Source organism: Pelmatolapia mariae, linkage group LG16_19 (genome assembly GCF_036321145.2).
Source record: "Pelmatolapia mariae isolate MD_Pm_ZW linkage group LG16_19, Pm_UMD_F_2, whole genome shotgun sequence".
In the NCBI taxonomy this organism is placed as follows: Eukaryota; Metazoa; Chordata; class Actinopteri; order Cichliformes; family Cichlidae; genus Pelmatolapia; species Pelmatolapia mariae.
This window is the reverse complement of record NC_086241.1, coordinates 63,830,923-63,848,671: the sequence shown is the minus strand read 5'-3', so window position 1 is coordinate 63,848,671 and position 17,749 is coordinate 63,830,923. Positions and strand designations below refer to the sequence as shown.

The following is a 17,749-nucleotide window of genomic DNA, read 5'->3' as shown; positions in this document are numbered from 1 at the left end:
GTTTTCAGCTCCCCCTTCATCTTTTCAAAATGTTTTCTTGCAAACTTGGAAAAATGCAGTTTGCGTGATTTTTGCGGTGCGGAAGGAGCACGTGAGGTAAAAAACTCTCTCACTTTATCAAAGATGATTCCCCCGTTGAATCCAGATTTGGGTGAGGTACATTTCTCACTGTGACAAGAATAATCAGTATCAGTACACTGGAGATTGTCAAGTATAATATTGACAATGTCAGCTGCAATTTTTTCTACAGGGGTCTCAGGTGGAATACTTTCTGCCTGTCTTTCAGCTTCTGCACATTCCCCACTTTCTGAACTTTCTTTCTTTTCTGAAAGTTGCTCTATTTTAGCGGGTGGCTCACTTTCCATATCTCTGTCATCATCCGATAATTCATCATCTGCAAAATCTGAATCTCGACTCCATTTGGTCAGAATCTCACTAACCTGCTGGGTGGCCGATTTGACTGAGATGCTGGACTCAATGCTATCTTTGCTGGATTCAGACTTACTTGAATCGCTTTCCTTTCCCATGCACGGGCATTTCAGTTTACTTGCGTATCTTTTCAAGCATGAGAGAGCATGAGAAACCATGACACGCAGTTTTCTAATATTCCGAATTGCCCCACTGACGTAAACAGCGGGGTCTGATGGTAAATTGAGGTTGTCTCTGACCAGGGTGACTATCAATTTGACTTTCTTTGAAATCTCCTCCTCAACCATCTTGGTCAGCTTTTTAGCACTCTCACATATCTGCTTTGGGATTTTGAGCAGGTTTGCAATAGTGATTGAGATGGAGTCACCAAATGATGGATTTGTTTCTATATCTGCAGATGCATCGCTCTGAATGACGGGAAGAGCACGTCTCAAAATGTTGGCTGAGGTGATCTGTATGATTTCAGAAATCATATCAGCCAAAACTGCTTGAATATCAGAATCCCAAGCTCCATTTTCTATTAAAGTCCACTGTACATCAGAGAGCTTGTTGAAGGCGTTATTGATAATCGGTAACAGCTCATCTGGTGATACGACCAGTGGGGTTTGAGTATTATAATCCTGTGTTGCAGACATTGTTATTTCACACGGATTCTCTCTGTTATAATCTTCTTGAAATGCTAAACTTTCTGAATTGAAAGAGCGTGGTAAGTTTGACATGTAACTACTGTCGAGGGGGTCTCTGGTAGTGATAACTTTTGACTTAGCTTGGCTCCTATTTAAGGACTTCCCGGATCAAAGGAAGCCTACATTAAAGGACTTCTTTGACGTCACATCAAAAACTTCTATGAGGTAAGTCGTTCGAATGCACGAAAATTCGCGCATGCGCAAACGCTCGCGTTAAGCCTCGTGGCAGAAGAAATGGCAGAAGATCGCGCACGGAAATCCATCGTTCTGTCAATGAGAAACTGGTCCAGTGAGCTCTCACGTGTTCAGCTGCGGTCATGTCGGCCGCACTTTGAATTTTGTTGCTCTTTTTCTCTCCATAATACGGTTACTCGGAAACACAGCAGAGGTCGTCTTTTTTATCCTGCAAGTTTGTCCCCATTTACTCCGCAGTCCAGTAGATGTTTTGTTAACAAAGATAATAAAATATACTCCTTACTTGATTTATTATGATTAAAAAAATGGTAAAAACTCTGTAAGACGTGGCAACATGGTAATATGCCGAGTGGCAGCGTTTTCCTTTCTCACTTTTTTCTTAATAAGTTGGAATGTAACAACTTCCGGTATAAACACTGTTATTTTTACTCGTTTTTTTAAAGGCACGTCACATAGATCAATCTTGCATTTATTGACAATATCAAGTAAGAAATTACAGTTTTAGTGGTTTGTTGTGGCAATTAAAGCATTTTGTGTCACTTTATACAAAAACAAACAAACAAAAAAATTACTGCAGCTGTATATGTGTCGAGTTTGGCTTTGTGCTTGTCCTTTTCTTCCCATCAAATGTGACAATTTGAACACACACTTGAATTAAGATTGTGTGTGCTCAGTCTTCCAGCAGTATGTCCAATTCTTCTAAAGGCAGTCGCACTCGCAGTTCTTTCTCTGTCAACAGGTCTACAAACTCCTGCAGGTGATCGGGGAACAGCTGCACTGCGTCCATATACAAACCCTGATCACACACACACACACACACACACACACACACACACACACACAAAGAAATGGAGGGAGAATTTTATGTACTAGCGACATACAGCACTGACGTTGATTTAGTTTGCAATGATGACTACACGACAGAAGAACAGGGCGATAAGTGTAATTGGTTAGTTTGGTAATAATATGCTGAGCAAGGCAGTATATTGATCAAGTGGCAACATCTTTAATGAAATCATATAACAAATAGTGTTGCCTACTGTGTGGCTAATTGTACTAATGTGCCATCAAATTTCAGTTTCAGTTTTAGTGAGAGAAATTCTCCAATTTTATGAGTCTGTCTGCATTAAACACAGAGACAGTAAATGTTTAACACAGTAAAAGATTGAGCCCCGTCTCATCCATAACCTGTATATAAAAGATAAACAGATTTTATTTTGTTTTTACTGAATTGTAACCAACAAAGATAAGGAGCAGTGGCTATCAGCTACTGATTCTTGTTATGCTCCTCTTTTCTTACCACCTCTGTCAGCTGCCTGTCCCTGAGTTTGGTCCTGCTACAGGTTCTTCCTGTCAAAAGTGGAGTTCTTGCTCCCAACAGTCACCAAGTGCTAATCACTACAGATCCTCTTTAACACTGTTGATACTTATAAATATATACATTCACTGGTTGCACCCTTCAGGGTTACTGGTATATACAACATGGTCACTTCTGGTTTCAAAACAGCAAAACCATAGTGCCTTAGACACTAATGTTTAGGTTTCAAATCACAGTCATTTCCTCTTTTTCAAAATCTGAGCACCCCTGTATAAAAGTCAGCTGGTTCTGAGGTAAAACAAGCTGCTGTTAATGATCTCATAGCTTAGTTTCACTCGTACAACAACACCTGACGACTCTGCAGGGACTCAGCACAGAACTACAAATCAAGCTTTGGGAAATATCACTTTCACAGTATATGTGTGCCTCACCTTACACCAGGGGATATTCTGTAAGGCCTTGTAGAAGATTCCTGTGGCTTTATCCACTTTTCCTTCAGACACCTACAAATTCACACATACACATTTTACATACACAATATAAGCATGGATGATATTGGTGTATCAACATGCACAGAAGCGCTTCTACACTTTTGTTTCCATGTTTAATATTTATTAAAAAAGGACATTTTAGTCCTTTTTCCTGAAATGCACGTATTAATATTCCTTCTTTAAAAAAAAAAAAGACACTAAACCGTTCAGATACAAAATTTCTTTTTTCTCATTCAAGCAGGATCAGGTCTCTACCTTCTTCCTAAAACTTTTAGTGCTCCAGGGCAGAACAGCATCAATGTGAGTTTGTATGACTGGTCTCACCAGGAAGTGGATGTACATTCTCCAAAGTAAAGGACAATGAGCCCCAGTTTCTGTTGCTATGGCGTTTTCAAACAGTCCACGGATGCGGTTGCTGAGGCCATTCTCCGGCAGGATGGATAAGGGCTCATCATGGAAACACGATCTATAAATACCGCAGACATGTACAGTTTAATGTACAGTAAGTGCTAATTATCAGTTGATAATGTGCAAACTGTTTCTGTTTCTATAAAAGCTGCATTAAGTAAAACTAAATGCGAGACTGCAAATCACTTAAATCTGCATTTAAACAACATTAAACACTGAAACTTTTTGAGATGCTCTTTTTTCATCATGCTACTTATGAATCTCTTTTGTGTTGTGATGTTCCATCAGATGGATTTATTAACGTTTTTGAGCATTAAAAAATGTTTATACTCTTTGTTGTCCCTCACTGGACTTTTTTGAAATGAGCAATTTAAATGTAGTTTTTGTAAATACTTTTGAAATCATCACCTTCTGTTTTTATTTGTAGTTTACACGGTGTTTTACTTTTTTGGAAACAAGGATATAAATGATATGTGAACTTTGATGTGATCCTGCTGTCTGATGTTTGTGATCATCGTTTGTCGCTTTACCTCTGAGCTGCATCTACCAGCTGCTTCCTTTGCTGTTCAGCAACAATGGCAAAGAGACGCGGCACCACGCTGCTGCAGTTTCTGGTTACAAAGTGAAAAAACTGGCGTGCCCGGCCAGCGCTATGGTAACGGTTCTCCACCTGAAGCACACATCACATGGAGATGTCAGTCAGGCCAAAATAAACAAATAAGGTTAGGGCTCAAAAAGCTTTGGGAAACATATCTAGAGAAGAATGAGGAAAAATGAGCTTTTATTAGCCTGACCTGTACATAAATGCTCCAGAGAGGGACGCTGGTGGTCCAGACTGGGAGGGCCGATGTCAGCGTTTGCCTCAGTGTCACCAGAGGAAACACAGCAACGCTGTTGTGGTACTTGAGCAGTGCCGCCTGCTGCCAGGCCAACGCCTCACACTCAGCAGCTACCCTGCTGACACAGGGCCTGTTTGAGTCAGCGTCAGCTCTTGCGAGCTTACCGTCCTTGCTGCTGTTCAGCTGCTGTTCAGCTGTTAACGTGCGGTGTAGTTCCTCCATCTTCTCTCTAACCTGGGTGTAGACTGCGTTGGCTGCTTGCACGCTCACCGTGAGGTACTGGAAAAGAGTGTAGCAGCCAACCAGACCTCTCAACCTCAGCTTCTCTGCCATCAGGTCATCTTGGACTGGAGAAGAAAGGATAAGACAAAAAGCTCAAGCACAAAAAGAGAAGGGGCTCATTTTTAACTACTCTTACATTTTCAACAAGGTATATTAGATTGGAAGATGGGTTTCCATCAGAAAAGCTTGGTTCAGGTGTATCCAATAGGTAACAAGAGAGTTCACATACAGCAAAAAGCATGACCCAGTCAAGCACAACGCTCTCAGCTTTTAGGACAAGAGCAAGTTGAATAAATAGTGAAAAAATATTCTGGTTAACTGAAATGAAATAAATAGAAAAAAACCCTGGATGTTTGTTTTTACAATCTGGCTAAATGAAATAAAAATATCCAGAAAATCTCTGATCTAGTCAAATCAGTAAACAACCAGGCGGAGGAAGCTTTGTTGCAGATATTTAAGACTTCGATGTCCAATGGAATCAATGCGTTTATAGCACATCGCTTTGTCCCTGACTACTCTTTGCTACAGGCTCTGGCTGCCTAGGTAACCCTCTAATGTATTTACCATCCTTTCAAATTTAAAACAATTGTATCCTCCACTCTCATTGGCAGCTCCAATGTTGAGAAAAAGTTCAACTCGGGAGCCATTTCACATTTGTTGCTTTAACTCGCTGAACGCCATTATCTTTGGTTGCTATGTTGCTTTTTGTGTTTGTCATGTTTCATTTTATTATTATTATACTGTTCTGACCTTCTTAAGTAATGATAAATCATCTAATAAATATGCCAAGCACTTACTGAATTAAGCAAAATGAAACACAAAAAAAATAAAGTGGAGTAAACCAAAAAGAGAAAAAATTAAACAGAAAATACAAAATTACTGCTACTCTGATTGCGCAGTGAGTGCGGATTTATAGTAAAAATGTTCATGTCAGGTCTCTGAGAAGTTAAACAGTTGGAAACGGGTCAGAAAACAAACCTTTTCTGTTTTGGTCCAGTACTGATAAACTGGCAGCCAGAGCCTGTTCATACGATTTTCTGGCTTTCAGGATGGAAACCGTGGAGAGGGAGGATGAAGTGGACGATGCAGAGGTTCCTTCTGCTAGCCGGGTCAGTACAGACACAGCCGGGGATGCTGTTACATCAGCCGGTTGACCCCCTCGCTCTTTCGCTCCATCCTCCAACTCCAGCTGGGACCACAGCAGGCAGAGATCACACAGAGCGAGACTGCTCAGCCCTTTGGTTCCCCCAAGCGCTGTCGCAGTGGAGAACACTTTGCGGGCCTCATCCAGGTTGCCCAGCAGCCATTCCAGGTGGCCGTACTCCCGCCACAACACTAATGATGAGCGATTGTCTGGTTCTTTGAGCAGCCGCTTGGCAACTCGCTTGCTGCTCTTCCCCTGAGAACGAAGGCGCTTTTTATTTCCGCCGTGCAGGCAGCGCATGACCTGACGCAAACACCAAGAACCAGAAGAGTGTAAGGGTTAGTTTGACCTCACTTTAAGTTTGAATGTAGTCAAATGAACCAACTCCTACCTTGAGTTTCTCATACTGGATCCAGCTGAGTGACAGGAAGGCTCGGTGGTGGGGCGGAAGCACAGGCTGAAGCATATTGAACAAGTTCGTGAGGAACTTCTCGCCCTGTTTGCCAAGCCCCACCCACTTCCGTGTTCCTTGGAGAGTAGTCATGTGACCGACAGAGTTAATGCCACCATCAGCTAAATCATAGGAGGTCAGAGGACGCTGGGGAGCATTACCTAGGATGGAAAAAGTTGTTTTTTTAAGACTTCACCTCAGTGAGATTTAAAAAAATGAAAGCTTGTTTAGACTGTTTTACCTTGAGTGAGCAGAGAAAGGTTCTCCAGCAGCAAGCCAGGCTGACCTGGGGAAACCGAGAGCACTGAGTCCACAGGCAAACCCAAAAAGCTCAAGAAACGGAGAAGCAGGCGGAGATGGAGCTCTGGCGAAGACAAACAAATCAGTGACGGGCCGATGTCATCAAACAACACCTGGAATTAGAGATAGAGGTCAGCAGAGAGGTCAACCTACATGGTAAAGTTCAACAAAAAGAATACTTTGTCTTAAAACAATCAAACACATCACCTGTCTGTCAGGATCCTCACAGTCCTCCTCTGACTGGCCCTTGGCTTTGTCGGGTCTCCAGGGCAACCAGTGTGTGGCTTCACGAGATGACTCCACATCCAGCCAGATGGTACCTCTGGGCTGGGTCCTGTCCTTCACCTCCTCTTCATCCTCTTCCTCTTCTTCCTCCTCCTCTGTGGAAACAAAAAGAAAGATTAGATTAATTACATCCCCATAAAGAGAGCTTGGATCACACAAACTGCAATAACTCTTCACAGACAGAATTTCGAGGTGCAGTCATATAGCAGAGTTTCATCTTCTTTGGTCTCAGAGAGAGAGAGGGAGGTGTGGGGATCTCTGCTTAAACTGTTGGCTCATGAGCCAAACCCTGATAGGCAGTATAAAATTAATGGATAAATGAAATGGCACGTGCACTGTAAAGTGTGTGTGTGTTTTTTACCTGCAGTGGGTTGTAGCCAACCTCCTCGCTCTTGTTGGAGCATCCAGGCTTTCCAGCCTCTGGCGCCCAGCTCCCCGACCCTTGCTTCGCCGCTGTCCCAGAACGGCTCAAAGAACTCGACCTGTGGACAGAGAGGCAGAAATTTAACTAGAATTATTAACTAGAATTTATTTTTTATTATTTAAATGACCAGCCAAGGCCACTTCACTGATCATCACATCCAACTCTGAGCAACAAATACAGTGGCTTGCAAAAGTATTCGGCCCCCTTGAACTTTCCCACATTTTGTCACATTACAGCCACAAACATGAATCAATTTTATTGGAATTCCACGTGAAAGACCAATACAAAGTGGTGTACATGTGAAAAGTGGAACGAAAATCATACATGATTCCAAACATTTTTTACAAATAAATAACTGCAAAGTGGGGTGTGCGTAATTATTCAGCCCCCTTTGGTCTGAGTGCAGTCAGTTGCCCATAGACATTGCCTGATGAGTGCTAATGACTAAATAGAGTGCACCTGTGTGTAATCTAATTTCAGTACAAATACAGCTGCTCTGTGACGGCCTCAGAGGCTGTCTAAGGCTACGTAGGCGAAAGCGATCAAATCTGACTTTTTTGACTCTATGCGACCCATATCCGATCATGGTATGACAGTGTGAACGGCACAAATCCGATATTTTCAAATCCGATCTGGGTCACTTTCGTATGTGGTACTGAATCCGATACATATCTGATGTTTTAGAAAGCGACTGCTGTTTGAATGGTCATGTCGCATTAAATCCGTCTTTTACGTCACTGACACAAGACAGACGCCATTATCAGCACCGGAGAAGCGCCCAAGAAGACATCGTGAACGCTTCCTGGCCATCCAGTGTAGATGTTAGTGAAACTATTGGGAAGACAACGTTGGAGAACCGTGAACATTTTATTTGTACTGTATAATCTGCAGATTCTGACAGAAATCTGCAACTATCCTTTGAAGCACCGCTCCTCTCTAGAACAGCAATACGGATAATTATTAGGCCATATGTAAATAACAAAATAACTTTATAACTTAAAGCAAAATTGGGAAACGTAAAGTCCGAAACAAGTCTTTATATTAAGGCCATCAGTCAAACAATACTGTTTGGTCTGGGTCTAAACAGAGCGCGTTGTGTGTGACGTCTTCTTTTGCGCATGCGGGCCGCTTCACACTAGAGCACGTTTGCTGTCACATTTTATTTGTAGTGTGAACAAGCAGACAAAAAAAATCGGATTTGATCAAAAAATCAGAATTGAGCATTAAGACCTGCAGTGTGAACGTAGCCTAAGAGAATATTGGGAGCAACAACACCATGAAGTCCAAAGAACACACCAGACAGGTCAGGGATAAAGTTATTGAGAAATTTAAAGCAGGCTTAGGCTACAAAAAGATTTCCCAAGCCTTGAACATCCCACGGAGCACTGTTCAAGCCATCATTCAGAAATGGAAGGAGTATGGCACAACTGTAAACCTACCAAGACAAGGCCGTCCACCTAAACTCACAGGCCGAACAAGGAGAGCGCTGATCAGAAATGCAGCCAAGAGGCCCATGGTGACTCTGGACGAGCTGCAGAGATCTACAGCTCAGGTGGGGGAATCTGTCCATAGGACAACTATTAGTCGTGCACTGCACAAAGTTGGCCTTTATGGAAGAGTGGCAAGAAGAAAGCCATTGTTAACAGAAAACCATAAGAAGTCCCGTTTGCAGTTTGCCACAAGCCATGTGGGGGACACAGCAAACATGGAAGAAGGTGCTCTGGTCAGATGAGACCAAAATGGAACTTTTTGGCCAAAATGCAAAACGCTATGTGTGGCGGAAAACTAACACTGCACGTCACTCTGAACACACCATCCCCACTGTCAAATATGGTGGTGGCAGCATCATACTCTGGGGGTGCTTCTCTTCAGCAGGGACAGGGAAGCTGGTCAGAGTTGATGGGAAGATGGATGGAGCCAAATACAGGGCAATCTTGGAAGAAAACCTCTGGGAGTCTGCAAAAGACTTGAGACTGGGGCGGAGGTTCACCTTCCAGCAGGACAACGACCCTAAACATAAAGCCAGGGCAACAATGGGATGGTTTCAAACAAAACATATCCATGTGTTAGAATGGCCCAGTCAAAGTCCAGATCTAAATCCAATCCAGAATCTGTGGCAAGATCTGAAAACTGCTGTTCACAAATGCTGTCCATCTAATCTGACTGAGCTGGAGCTGTTTTGCAAAGAAGAATGGGCAAGGATTTCAGTCTGTAGATGTGCAAAGCTGGTAGAGACATACCCTAAAAGACTGGCAGCTGTAATTGCAGCAAAAGGTGGTTCTACAAAGTATTGACTCAGGGGGCTGAATAATTACGCACACCCCACTTTGCAGTTATTTATTTGTAAAAAATGTTTGGAATCATGTATGATTTTCGTTCCACTTCTCACGTGTACACCACTTTGTATTGGTCTTTCACGTGGAATTCCAATAAAATTGATTCATGTTTGTGGCTGTAATGTGACAAAATGTGGAAAAGTTCAAGGGGGCCGAATACTTTTGCAAGCCACTGTATAACTCTTGAAATGTCACACAAGTCCTCTAAGAGTAGATTACAACATTAAACCTGAGCAAGAACATACCTGCTGCTTAGTGGACAGCTCTCGCACGCTGTCAGGCTTGAAGAAGGTAAAGTCAATCATTGCCTGAAACAGGGCAGTCGCCTTCTCCGAGTGACTGCACTGACGCAGAAAGTGACACTGCTGCGTGAAGATATCTGGGGAGGAAATAAAATAATGTGGGATTTGTAGTCATACAAAGCAAGCAGGACTGAATAATAAATGAACCTCATGCTGAAATGTCTGTTACCCAACATATCCTCCTCTATTCCTGGCAGAGCCGGGTGAGACACCATGCTGCCGTCTCGGACAGCACTGAGCGTGCTCAGACACTTGCCGTACGCAGTGTTGACCTTGGACACAGTGAAGCTGCTGAAATAGCTCTGGGTGAAGAGCAGATACTCCCTCCACAGGGGGGTGCTGTTTGGGTGGAGAAACACCTGAAACACAACAAATAAAGAGCAACTTTATTACTTGTATGTGACATTTATTTTTTTGATAGAAGCAGTAAGATTCCGACACTCCTGAGGGTTTCCTCGGCATTTTAGGGACTTGTTGTGACCTTCATACATAGACATACCAGTTTCTTCCACTCTTTAGCCAGAGCTGAGGGCTCCCAGAGCTCCTGGCAGATGCGGAGTCTCTCGAGTTGCAGAGCTATGCAGAGGGGGTTGGTGGCCACGGCGCGCTCTGCAATGCTTAGCTTTTTCTCCAGCACTGCCCTGTAGGAAGACTTGCGGCGCTCAGCAGCATCACTGCCCTGCTGCTCCTCCTCACCTTTGAACACAGCTGCACTCGCCTCATCCTAGAGAGGGAGGGAGAGATTGGAAGAGGCGATGAAGTACCCAAACCTTATCTGATAAGCCAAAGAGCATGTTGGAGGAAACTCCATGCCTCTTGCTTTTCTGTGACTGATTGAGGGCTTTATGCACACAAGAAGACTTTGTGAAACTTGCAATTTGCATGAAATGAAAGCATATCAATTAACTAATTATGTCTGTCCCCTGTTGTGTTGATTTCCTATTGCGGCTAGTAGTGACACTGAGTTAGACTCCTGGTTTGACTTATGTGTATGATTTAACCAGCGTAAGCCTTTACCAGCACATCTCTAAAGCTCTAGAAGCATTTTGAACAGTTGCTGCAGGCAATTTAGATGAATGAGCCTCTGAGGAGTTCATCAAATCTACTTCTGAGTTGCCTAAATGGTTCTTCAGTGGATGAACATTATTCAAGTAAATCAACCCTCTTGTACTTTCATTGCTGTTTTGGTAATAATGAAGAACGTCAACACTAAATATTCAATCTTTGTGAGAGTGTTTTGGAGCACCAGTGTGAGGAGTGCAGTTTCAGAGGTGCAGAAGGAGCCCATGCTGCAGGATTTCCTCTCGGTAAAGTGAGTGATCACTTGGCTCAGAGAAACATTCCCCCTGAAAGTTCACTGGCCCTTTCAGAGTCCAGGGTAGGAGTAGAGGGAAGGTTCAGACGTCAGACAATAAAATGCTGCCAGTCAGAAAAAAAACATTTCCACTGTCTTGATGCATTTGATTACTGCTTCTTGTGATGTTCTCATGAGAGGTGAGCACACATCAGGAGTCTGTAAACTTTTGTTAAAAGAAACCACGTTCTGAAGCCCTGACATTCCTGCAGCAGTATTATAAAGCAGCGTGTGTACCTGGTATCGTATGAACTCTATCCACAGCTGTGTGTCTGCTGGCTGCTCTCTCAGCCGCCTGTTGAAATCTTCGGTCCTGCCACCCAAAAGTGCAGTGCCCTCCTCTGTGTGAGCGTCCTCCTTTTGCTGGTCTTGCTGTCCTTTCCCCTGCAGCCAGAGGGCCGTCGAGGAGTCATACACACCGAGGGGATTCACCGATGACGTCTGCCCTATGTGAGCTAAAAAGATAAATACATTTTTAAAAATCAGTTACATTTTAAGGAATAAATGGAGTAAATGTGACACCGTGATGTTACATCCTTTTAAGCTTAGCACATTTTTTACCAGCCCGTTGATACAGATGTCCCTTAAACACATCACAAGTTTTGAAAAGAAGAAAGCTATGACAATACACTCGCTGAATATGTGAGCTTGTTTTATCATACCAGCATGACAAACAAAGGCAATTACTGGCTTTTAACACACTTTGACCAAAACATTTTGGTTTTAACAGCCTTAGTTGTTGTTTTAGTTGTTTTTATTGAGTTATTTTATTTATTTATTTATTTTTTTCTATATTTTACTGCATCATTATTTTACATTTTATTTGTTTTAGTGGCATTTTACATTGTTAAGCCCTTTGTGCAGCATGGACTGTTTGGAAATGGGCTATATAAAGAAACTTGACCTACTGCTTTTAGTTCATCAGAGTCTCAAAGCTACATAAAAGTCAGACCTTTTAATGTTTCCACACCCATTAAAGGCCTTTTTGGGGGTTAAAGGATGAGTGTTAAGCGTTTTGGGGTTTTTTTTTGTTTTTTTGGATGGTTTAACTTGGGAGTAAGAAGTTTGGGACACGGATGTGCATGCAGATAAAGATCCTAACAAACCCCCACAAAAAAAACCCAAAAGCATAACTGTGTGACTATGTCTGCCCCTTCCCCAATACATATTCTAACAGAGAAAATTATTTTAGCCAAAAATATGAGAACTGACAACAACCAAACAACCTCAAACTCATTGAGATCTCACTCACTCAGATTTCCAAAGTTTGAGGGAGATGAAATAAACAGAAAAGTCAAAGAACAGTCAAGCAGGCTCATAATTTTCTCAAATTAGTAGTGCCATGGCTCCTTAAAAATGTGAAGGTCTAATCTTGTTTTCTTTCCTTGAGAAAATCATCAAACGCTGCTGACATTTTCTGGTTTAATCTGCTTCTTCTTGGTCACTTGCGCAAGTCTAAATGAGACTTTCAGTTCAAAAATGATCAGCACTAAAATGGCGCATTAAGCATGAAGTGGCTGAATTCTCTCTTTGCCACACCCAGCTAGACCCCGTACCTTTCTCTCCTTCTTTATTGTCTGCCTTATCGTCACCCAGAGGGAGGAAGATTGCGGAACTGGTGCCATCGCTACCATCAGAACTCGCTGGTAATGCAGGAAGAGCAGGCGCTGCCTTCAGCAGCTGTCGACTGACTGTAGAGTAGTATCTGTCCGCTGCCTTCTTCCTGTCGCCGCCTTTCTTCTTCTTCTTATTAGTCACCTCTGAGTCCTCCCAGCTGACCCCCTGCTTGTGAAAGTCCAAACCCAGAGCCGAGCTGCCTTTCCTTCTATACCTGGAACACAAAAATGGTGCAGCTCATCTCAGATTGTAGCTTTTCTTTTGTACTCAACTATACAGCCCATGCAACTTTATAATTTGGTTCAAAATAAAACCTTCAGCCAGTCATTAATAAGTAAAAAAAAAAACAAAAACGGATGAATCCCAGTTTTTTGGAGCATGGTTTAAGTACAGACATTACAGTCTCAGCTCTCCTTAAACTGTATGAGGATTCCTAAAAGACACATCTGATGGACAGAGGAGAAAGGAGAGAGGAGGCTTATAGGAAGAGCACAAGTGTATCCTTTGCAGAAGTGTTTTTACCTTCAGAGTATAAAAAAGGCGTCTCACGCGGCTGGAAAATACTAACCGCGCCTTGAACAAAACTCTTTAAACAACTCATCCTTTTTATTCTTACACTGCTTCATTTATTGAAAATGATCAAACTTTTTCCCCTTTTTCTTTGTGAGATTAAAAAAATAAAGTATAATGTCCTGTCATATTGCACCATGTTGGGAAACTATTCAAACGCAGCCTTAAATGTGAGCATGGTTACACCTGAGATCATTTTAAGTTAAGTTTAAAGAGTTAAGCTTTAAAGACCAACATGGGAAAAATCAGAAGGTGTCAGAGATATTTCAGTCCACTTAAATCCTGGAATAAATGTGACACCGTGATGTTACATCCTTTTAAGCTTAGCACATTTTTTACCAGCCCGTTGATACAGATGTCCCTTAAACATGTCACAAGTTTTGAAAAGAAGAAAGCTATGACAATAAACTCACTGAATATGTGTGCTTGTTTTATCATACCAGCATTACAAACAAAGGCAATTACTGACTTTTCACACACTTTTACCTGAACATTTTGGTTTTAACAGCATTAGTTGTTGTTTTAGTTGTTTTTATTCAGTTATTTTATTTATTTATTTTGTTTTTTTCTATATTTTACTGCATCATTATTTTACATTTTATTTGTTTTAGTGGCATTTTACATTGTTAAGCCCTTTGTGCAGCATGGACTGTTTGGAAATGTAGACACAGTTGGGCTATAACAACACTGTTTATGATGTAGTTGTGTCAAATGTTTGCAAGAACGTCATTTTCCTTGTGTCTCTTCTTGTGTGTAAGTCTTTTCTGTCATGTGTCTTTTACCTGGCTACGTCTCCTCTGTACAGAGACTTGTAAGTCCAGTTGGCGGGGTCTGCTTTTCGGTCCACACAAAACGGCTGCTCTGTGGGCAACTGGAGGTCATCCAACCAAGAGAAACGGCTCGCTAACTGAGGAGCCTCCTGCCTGTTTCCCACAAACATAATTACAGAACAGAAGTGAGGTTATACTCAGTGTATAAAATTACAAGTGTATGCCTCAGTGATGTTAAAGATGTTTGTGTACCTTTCGGCTTCTTGCTCCTTTTTGAGATCACTCGGGTAGATGGTTTCAGAGTCAGATGCGCTGCTGTGCGAATACCTCCCGCTCTTTTTTTTGTGCTTTTTCTTCTGTTTCTTCTTCCTTTTCTTCTTTCTGGGTGCCACACCATCCTCTCCGTCCTCTTCAGAGCTGAAATCTCTGCTAACACTGAGGGTCAACGAGGAAGAGAGGAAGAGTTTGATTTGGCAGATTTTTTAGAGCTGGATGCTCTTCCTGACATAACCCAAAGGAGGTTTGTGTCTCCTCCTGGAACTGAACTGGGCAGCAATGAATTTCTAAGGAAGAACCAACACATTTCACAGTTCAGTGACCAGAGTTGTGATTCTTTTACCTTGGTTCCTTCTTGTTTTGCTCCTCGCTGGTCTTCTCTAGAAATCGACCGTGAAGAGAGAGCGCATCTCCTGTCTGAAAACTCTTATTCTTCAGCCAATCTAACTCTGAAAATGAGAGCAGACAAGACATAATTACGAGATAATCAGGAGGACTTAGAAATCATGAACAATGCAATCTGTCTATCCCAAGTAGTGATACTGCACTGTGCAAGAGTTTTGGACCACAACACTTTAATTTACATTTTGCATACACAATAACTTCTTCCCATTTCTTTAGTCGAATCAATGAAAATAGCAAAGACAGTGCAGTATAACAGACATAACATGGCATTTTTGCACCAACAACACGATTCTTCCCTAAGGGGTATTAGCTGAAAATATGGCATATCTCTGGATGTTGTGCAGGGAAAACTGAGGGCAAAACTGAGGAAACTGGACGAATGGAGAACAAAAGTAACAGGCCGGAAAAAAAAAACTGCAGATGAACTGCATTTCGCCCAGCAGTATTGAAGATCTTGTCAAAGCTGATGAAATTATGAACACAGAAGTACCATCAGATTCTCATCCACCATGTAATACAATCTGAAAAATGTATGACTGGCAACAGCTTTCTTTTTAAGCACGACAATGATCCCAAGCTTAATGTCAAATCAGTTAAACTACAACTGGATAGAAAAACACACAATGAAACACTATGAGTAATGGATTGGCTGCCCCAGAGCCCAGACCTCAATTATTGAAACAGTGTGGGATCATCTAAAGGTAGCCAACATTGAAAGAAGAGCTTTGAATGTCCTTCAAGAAGCCTGTAAAACTATTCCTAAAGGGTACTTAAAGAAATTACAAGAAAGCTACCTCAGAGAGAAGAAAGTTGGTCATGCCAAGATGTTCCAAGATGTTTTTTAAATTTGAACAAACTGAGTTTTTACCATATATACTGTACCTCCATGTATTTTCCCATATATTTCAAGAAATCATCAGTCTATTTTCCATTTTTCAAGCAGAGAAATATCAAAAACCCAGGGTGGCTCAAGACTTTTATACAGTATTATAATTTTTGAAATACCAACTCTGAAAATATTCATAGCAGTAAGTCAAAATTTCGTCCTCATTCATTTTTTATTCATTACATAGAATAAAGTGAATATGAGACAAAAAAAAATCCTCTAGAGAGGGTCGGGAGGGAGGCACTGAATGATTATTCATTAAATGAACCCCGAAGCTTCAATACGTCAATAAAACGTTAGTGTAACGACACGAGCAGGATGGATAAAAAGTATCTAAAGATACTGACAAGTCGTTTAGGTTATAAAGACGTAAAATCATCGCTGTTTTAGCTCAAAGATAGCGAGTTTCTTGGACTTCCAAAAGGAAAAACATATCGTGAAATGAGAGATAAAACTAAAAGAAGTTAAGATATTTTGTGTCATTCAGTTCCAGCGACGAGCGGCTGATCTGACAGCGAATATCAGGTCGTTGTTTCGGTCAGATTTTAGTTTTCCGGCAGACTGTCAGTCTAACAGAGCGTCCAGGTGACTGCTAACCGACATTAAAAACCGTGTATTACAGGAAGCCGGGATCACCTGTGGAAGAATCTCTAATTTTGTTGCTCGCCTCTTCTGCAAACGCTGGAAACAGCGCCATGATGCTGCGTCACTTAGAAACAGGGCGCAGGAATGTGACGTCACAACGGCGTTTGGGCTCGCCAAAGTAAAACATGAATGCTGTTTGGGGATTTTTCAAATGTTAAAAAATTTAAATCCCATTTCTGTTGAAGCGTAATATACTCACTTAATTTTTTTGTCTTTTGTAAACATATAATACATTTGGAAATAAGAAGGAAAAACTTCGGATTTTATTTTAATGTATTATTTTCTAATTTAAAACGTTAAAAGAGCCCCTGTTGACCTGAAAGCTCGAATTCATGACTGCGTTGGCAGCTTTGGCTATTAGTTCACAAATATAATCTCTCCTGCCCACGTGTACTTAATATGGAATAATCCAGTAGGAAAATAATACTATTCAAACTGTACAGCACTGGCACAAATGACAGATGGTTGGCAAGGGAAAGTTGATTTTTTTTTTTACTTCCTGTTACTAAATAATGTGGTAAATTATGGCTTCTCTGGGACTTCACTGAAGTTGTTACAAAGCTATTTGACAAATCATAGGCAGACTATCAATGATAAGGCATTTAACATGTGGAGTACCTAGCTGTTTGGGGAAATTATTATTTTCAGTTTGTTTTTATGAGCTTTCATTTGTTTTAAAAACTGGCTCAGATTCTTATGTATACTGATGACTCAACAGTATATGGACCTGAAACCTCAACTGATCAGTTAAGCTTATTAATGCTTAATGAGTGACTGAACGCTGTAAAAGATGTGAGTGTTTATAATATTCCTACTACAAAAAAGAGGAGACAAAAGTATTATTATTATTAGTGTATTCGTTGCTTTTAAAATAAAATACGTATATTGATAATACTGTAAGTAAAATAGGTAAAGGTCCGTCAGTGATTAGAAGAAGTGTACAATTAATGACACCAGAGTTTATAAAGGAGGTTCTAAATGCATTAGTGTGATTATTGCTATGTAATCCGTTCCAGTGCTTCAGCAAAAGAAATTTTAAAAAATGAAATAGGTTGGCACTTTTTACAGTTTATATTGCACATCAGATAACTAAAGAAACATATTTGTTAAAACCGTATTAGCAAAATCAGTATGAACTTGGCTGAAAATTGTTTGGATAGTGAAGACAGTTGACAGGCAGTCCAGTGCTGTAAAAAAAGTATTTGCCCCTTTCCAGATTTTTAAGTTACCAGTTTTTTTCTTTGTGTATTTTCTTTTATTTTTTGCATATTTGTCACATTTAAATGTTTCAAATGCTTATCCTATTTTTAATATTAGAAAAAGCTAAAACTCAGTA

The 17,749-nt window shown here is 41.1% G+C and overlaps 1 protein-coding gene across 1 annotated transcript; it reads right to left on the bottom strand.

Moving 5' to 3' along the window:
- Positions 1 to 1,645: 1,645 nt before the first annotated feature.
- On the bottom strand, positions 1,646 to 16,488 carry nrde2 (NRDE-2, necessary for RNA interference, domain containing). Its single transcript, XM_063499842.1, has 19 exons — positions 16,405 to 16,488; positions 14,821 to 14,926; positions 14,454 to 14,636; positions 14,214 to 14,354; positions 12,801 to 13,075; positions 11,482 to 11,699; positions 10,390 to 10,614; positions 10,060 to 10,249; positions 9,834 to 9,967; positions 7,190 to 7,310; positions 6,751 to 6,923; positions 6,485 to 6,656; positions 6,184 to 6,404; positions 5,627 to 6,095; positions 4,322 to 4,713; positions 4,058 to 4,197; positions 3,444 to 3,585; positions 3,060 to 3,131; positions 1,646 to 2,106 (listed from the first exon to the last, which is right to left on the bottom strand). Exons 1-19 carry the CDS (start codon positions 16,463 to 16,465, stop codon positions 1,981 to 1,983), a joined length of 3,561 nt encoding a protein of 1,186 aa, XP_063355912.1. The 5' UTR covers positions 16,466 to 16,488; the 3' UTR covers positions 1,646 to 1,980.
- Between the last annotated feature and the right edge of the window lie 1,261 nt (positions 16,489 to 17,749).

Bases quoted from the DNA above. Each gene is read 5' to 3' on its own strand.
- nrde2 (XM_063499842.1), bottom strand. From the start codon at position 16,465: ATGGCGCTGTTTCCAGCGTTTGCAGAAGAGGCGAGCAACAAAATTAGA. The intron at 11,700-12,800 runs GTACGGGGTCTA...TTATCTTTTTAG, and splicing joins CAATAAAGAAGGAGAGAAAG to CTCACATAGGGCAGACGTCA. The intron at 9,968-10,059 runs GTAACAGACATT...TTTCCTCCCCAG, and splicing joins AATAGAGGAGGATATGTTGG to ATATCTTCACGCAGCAGTGT.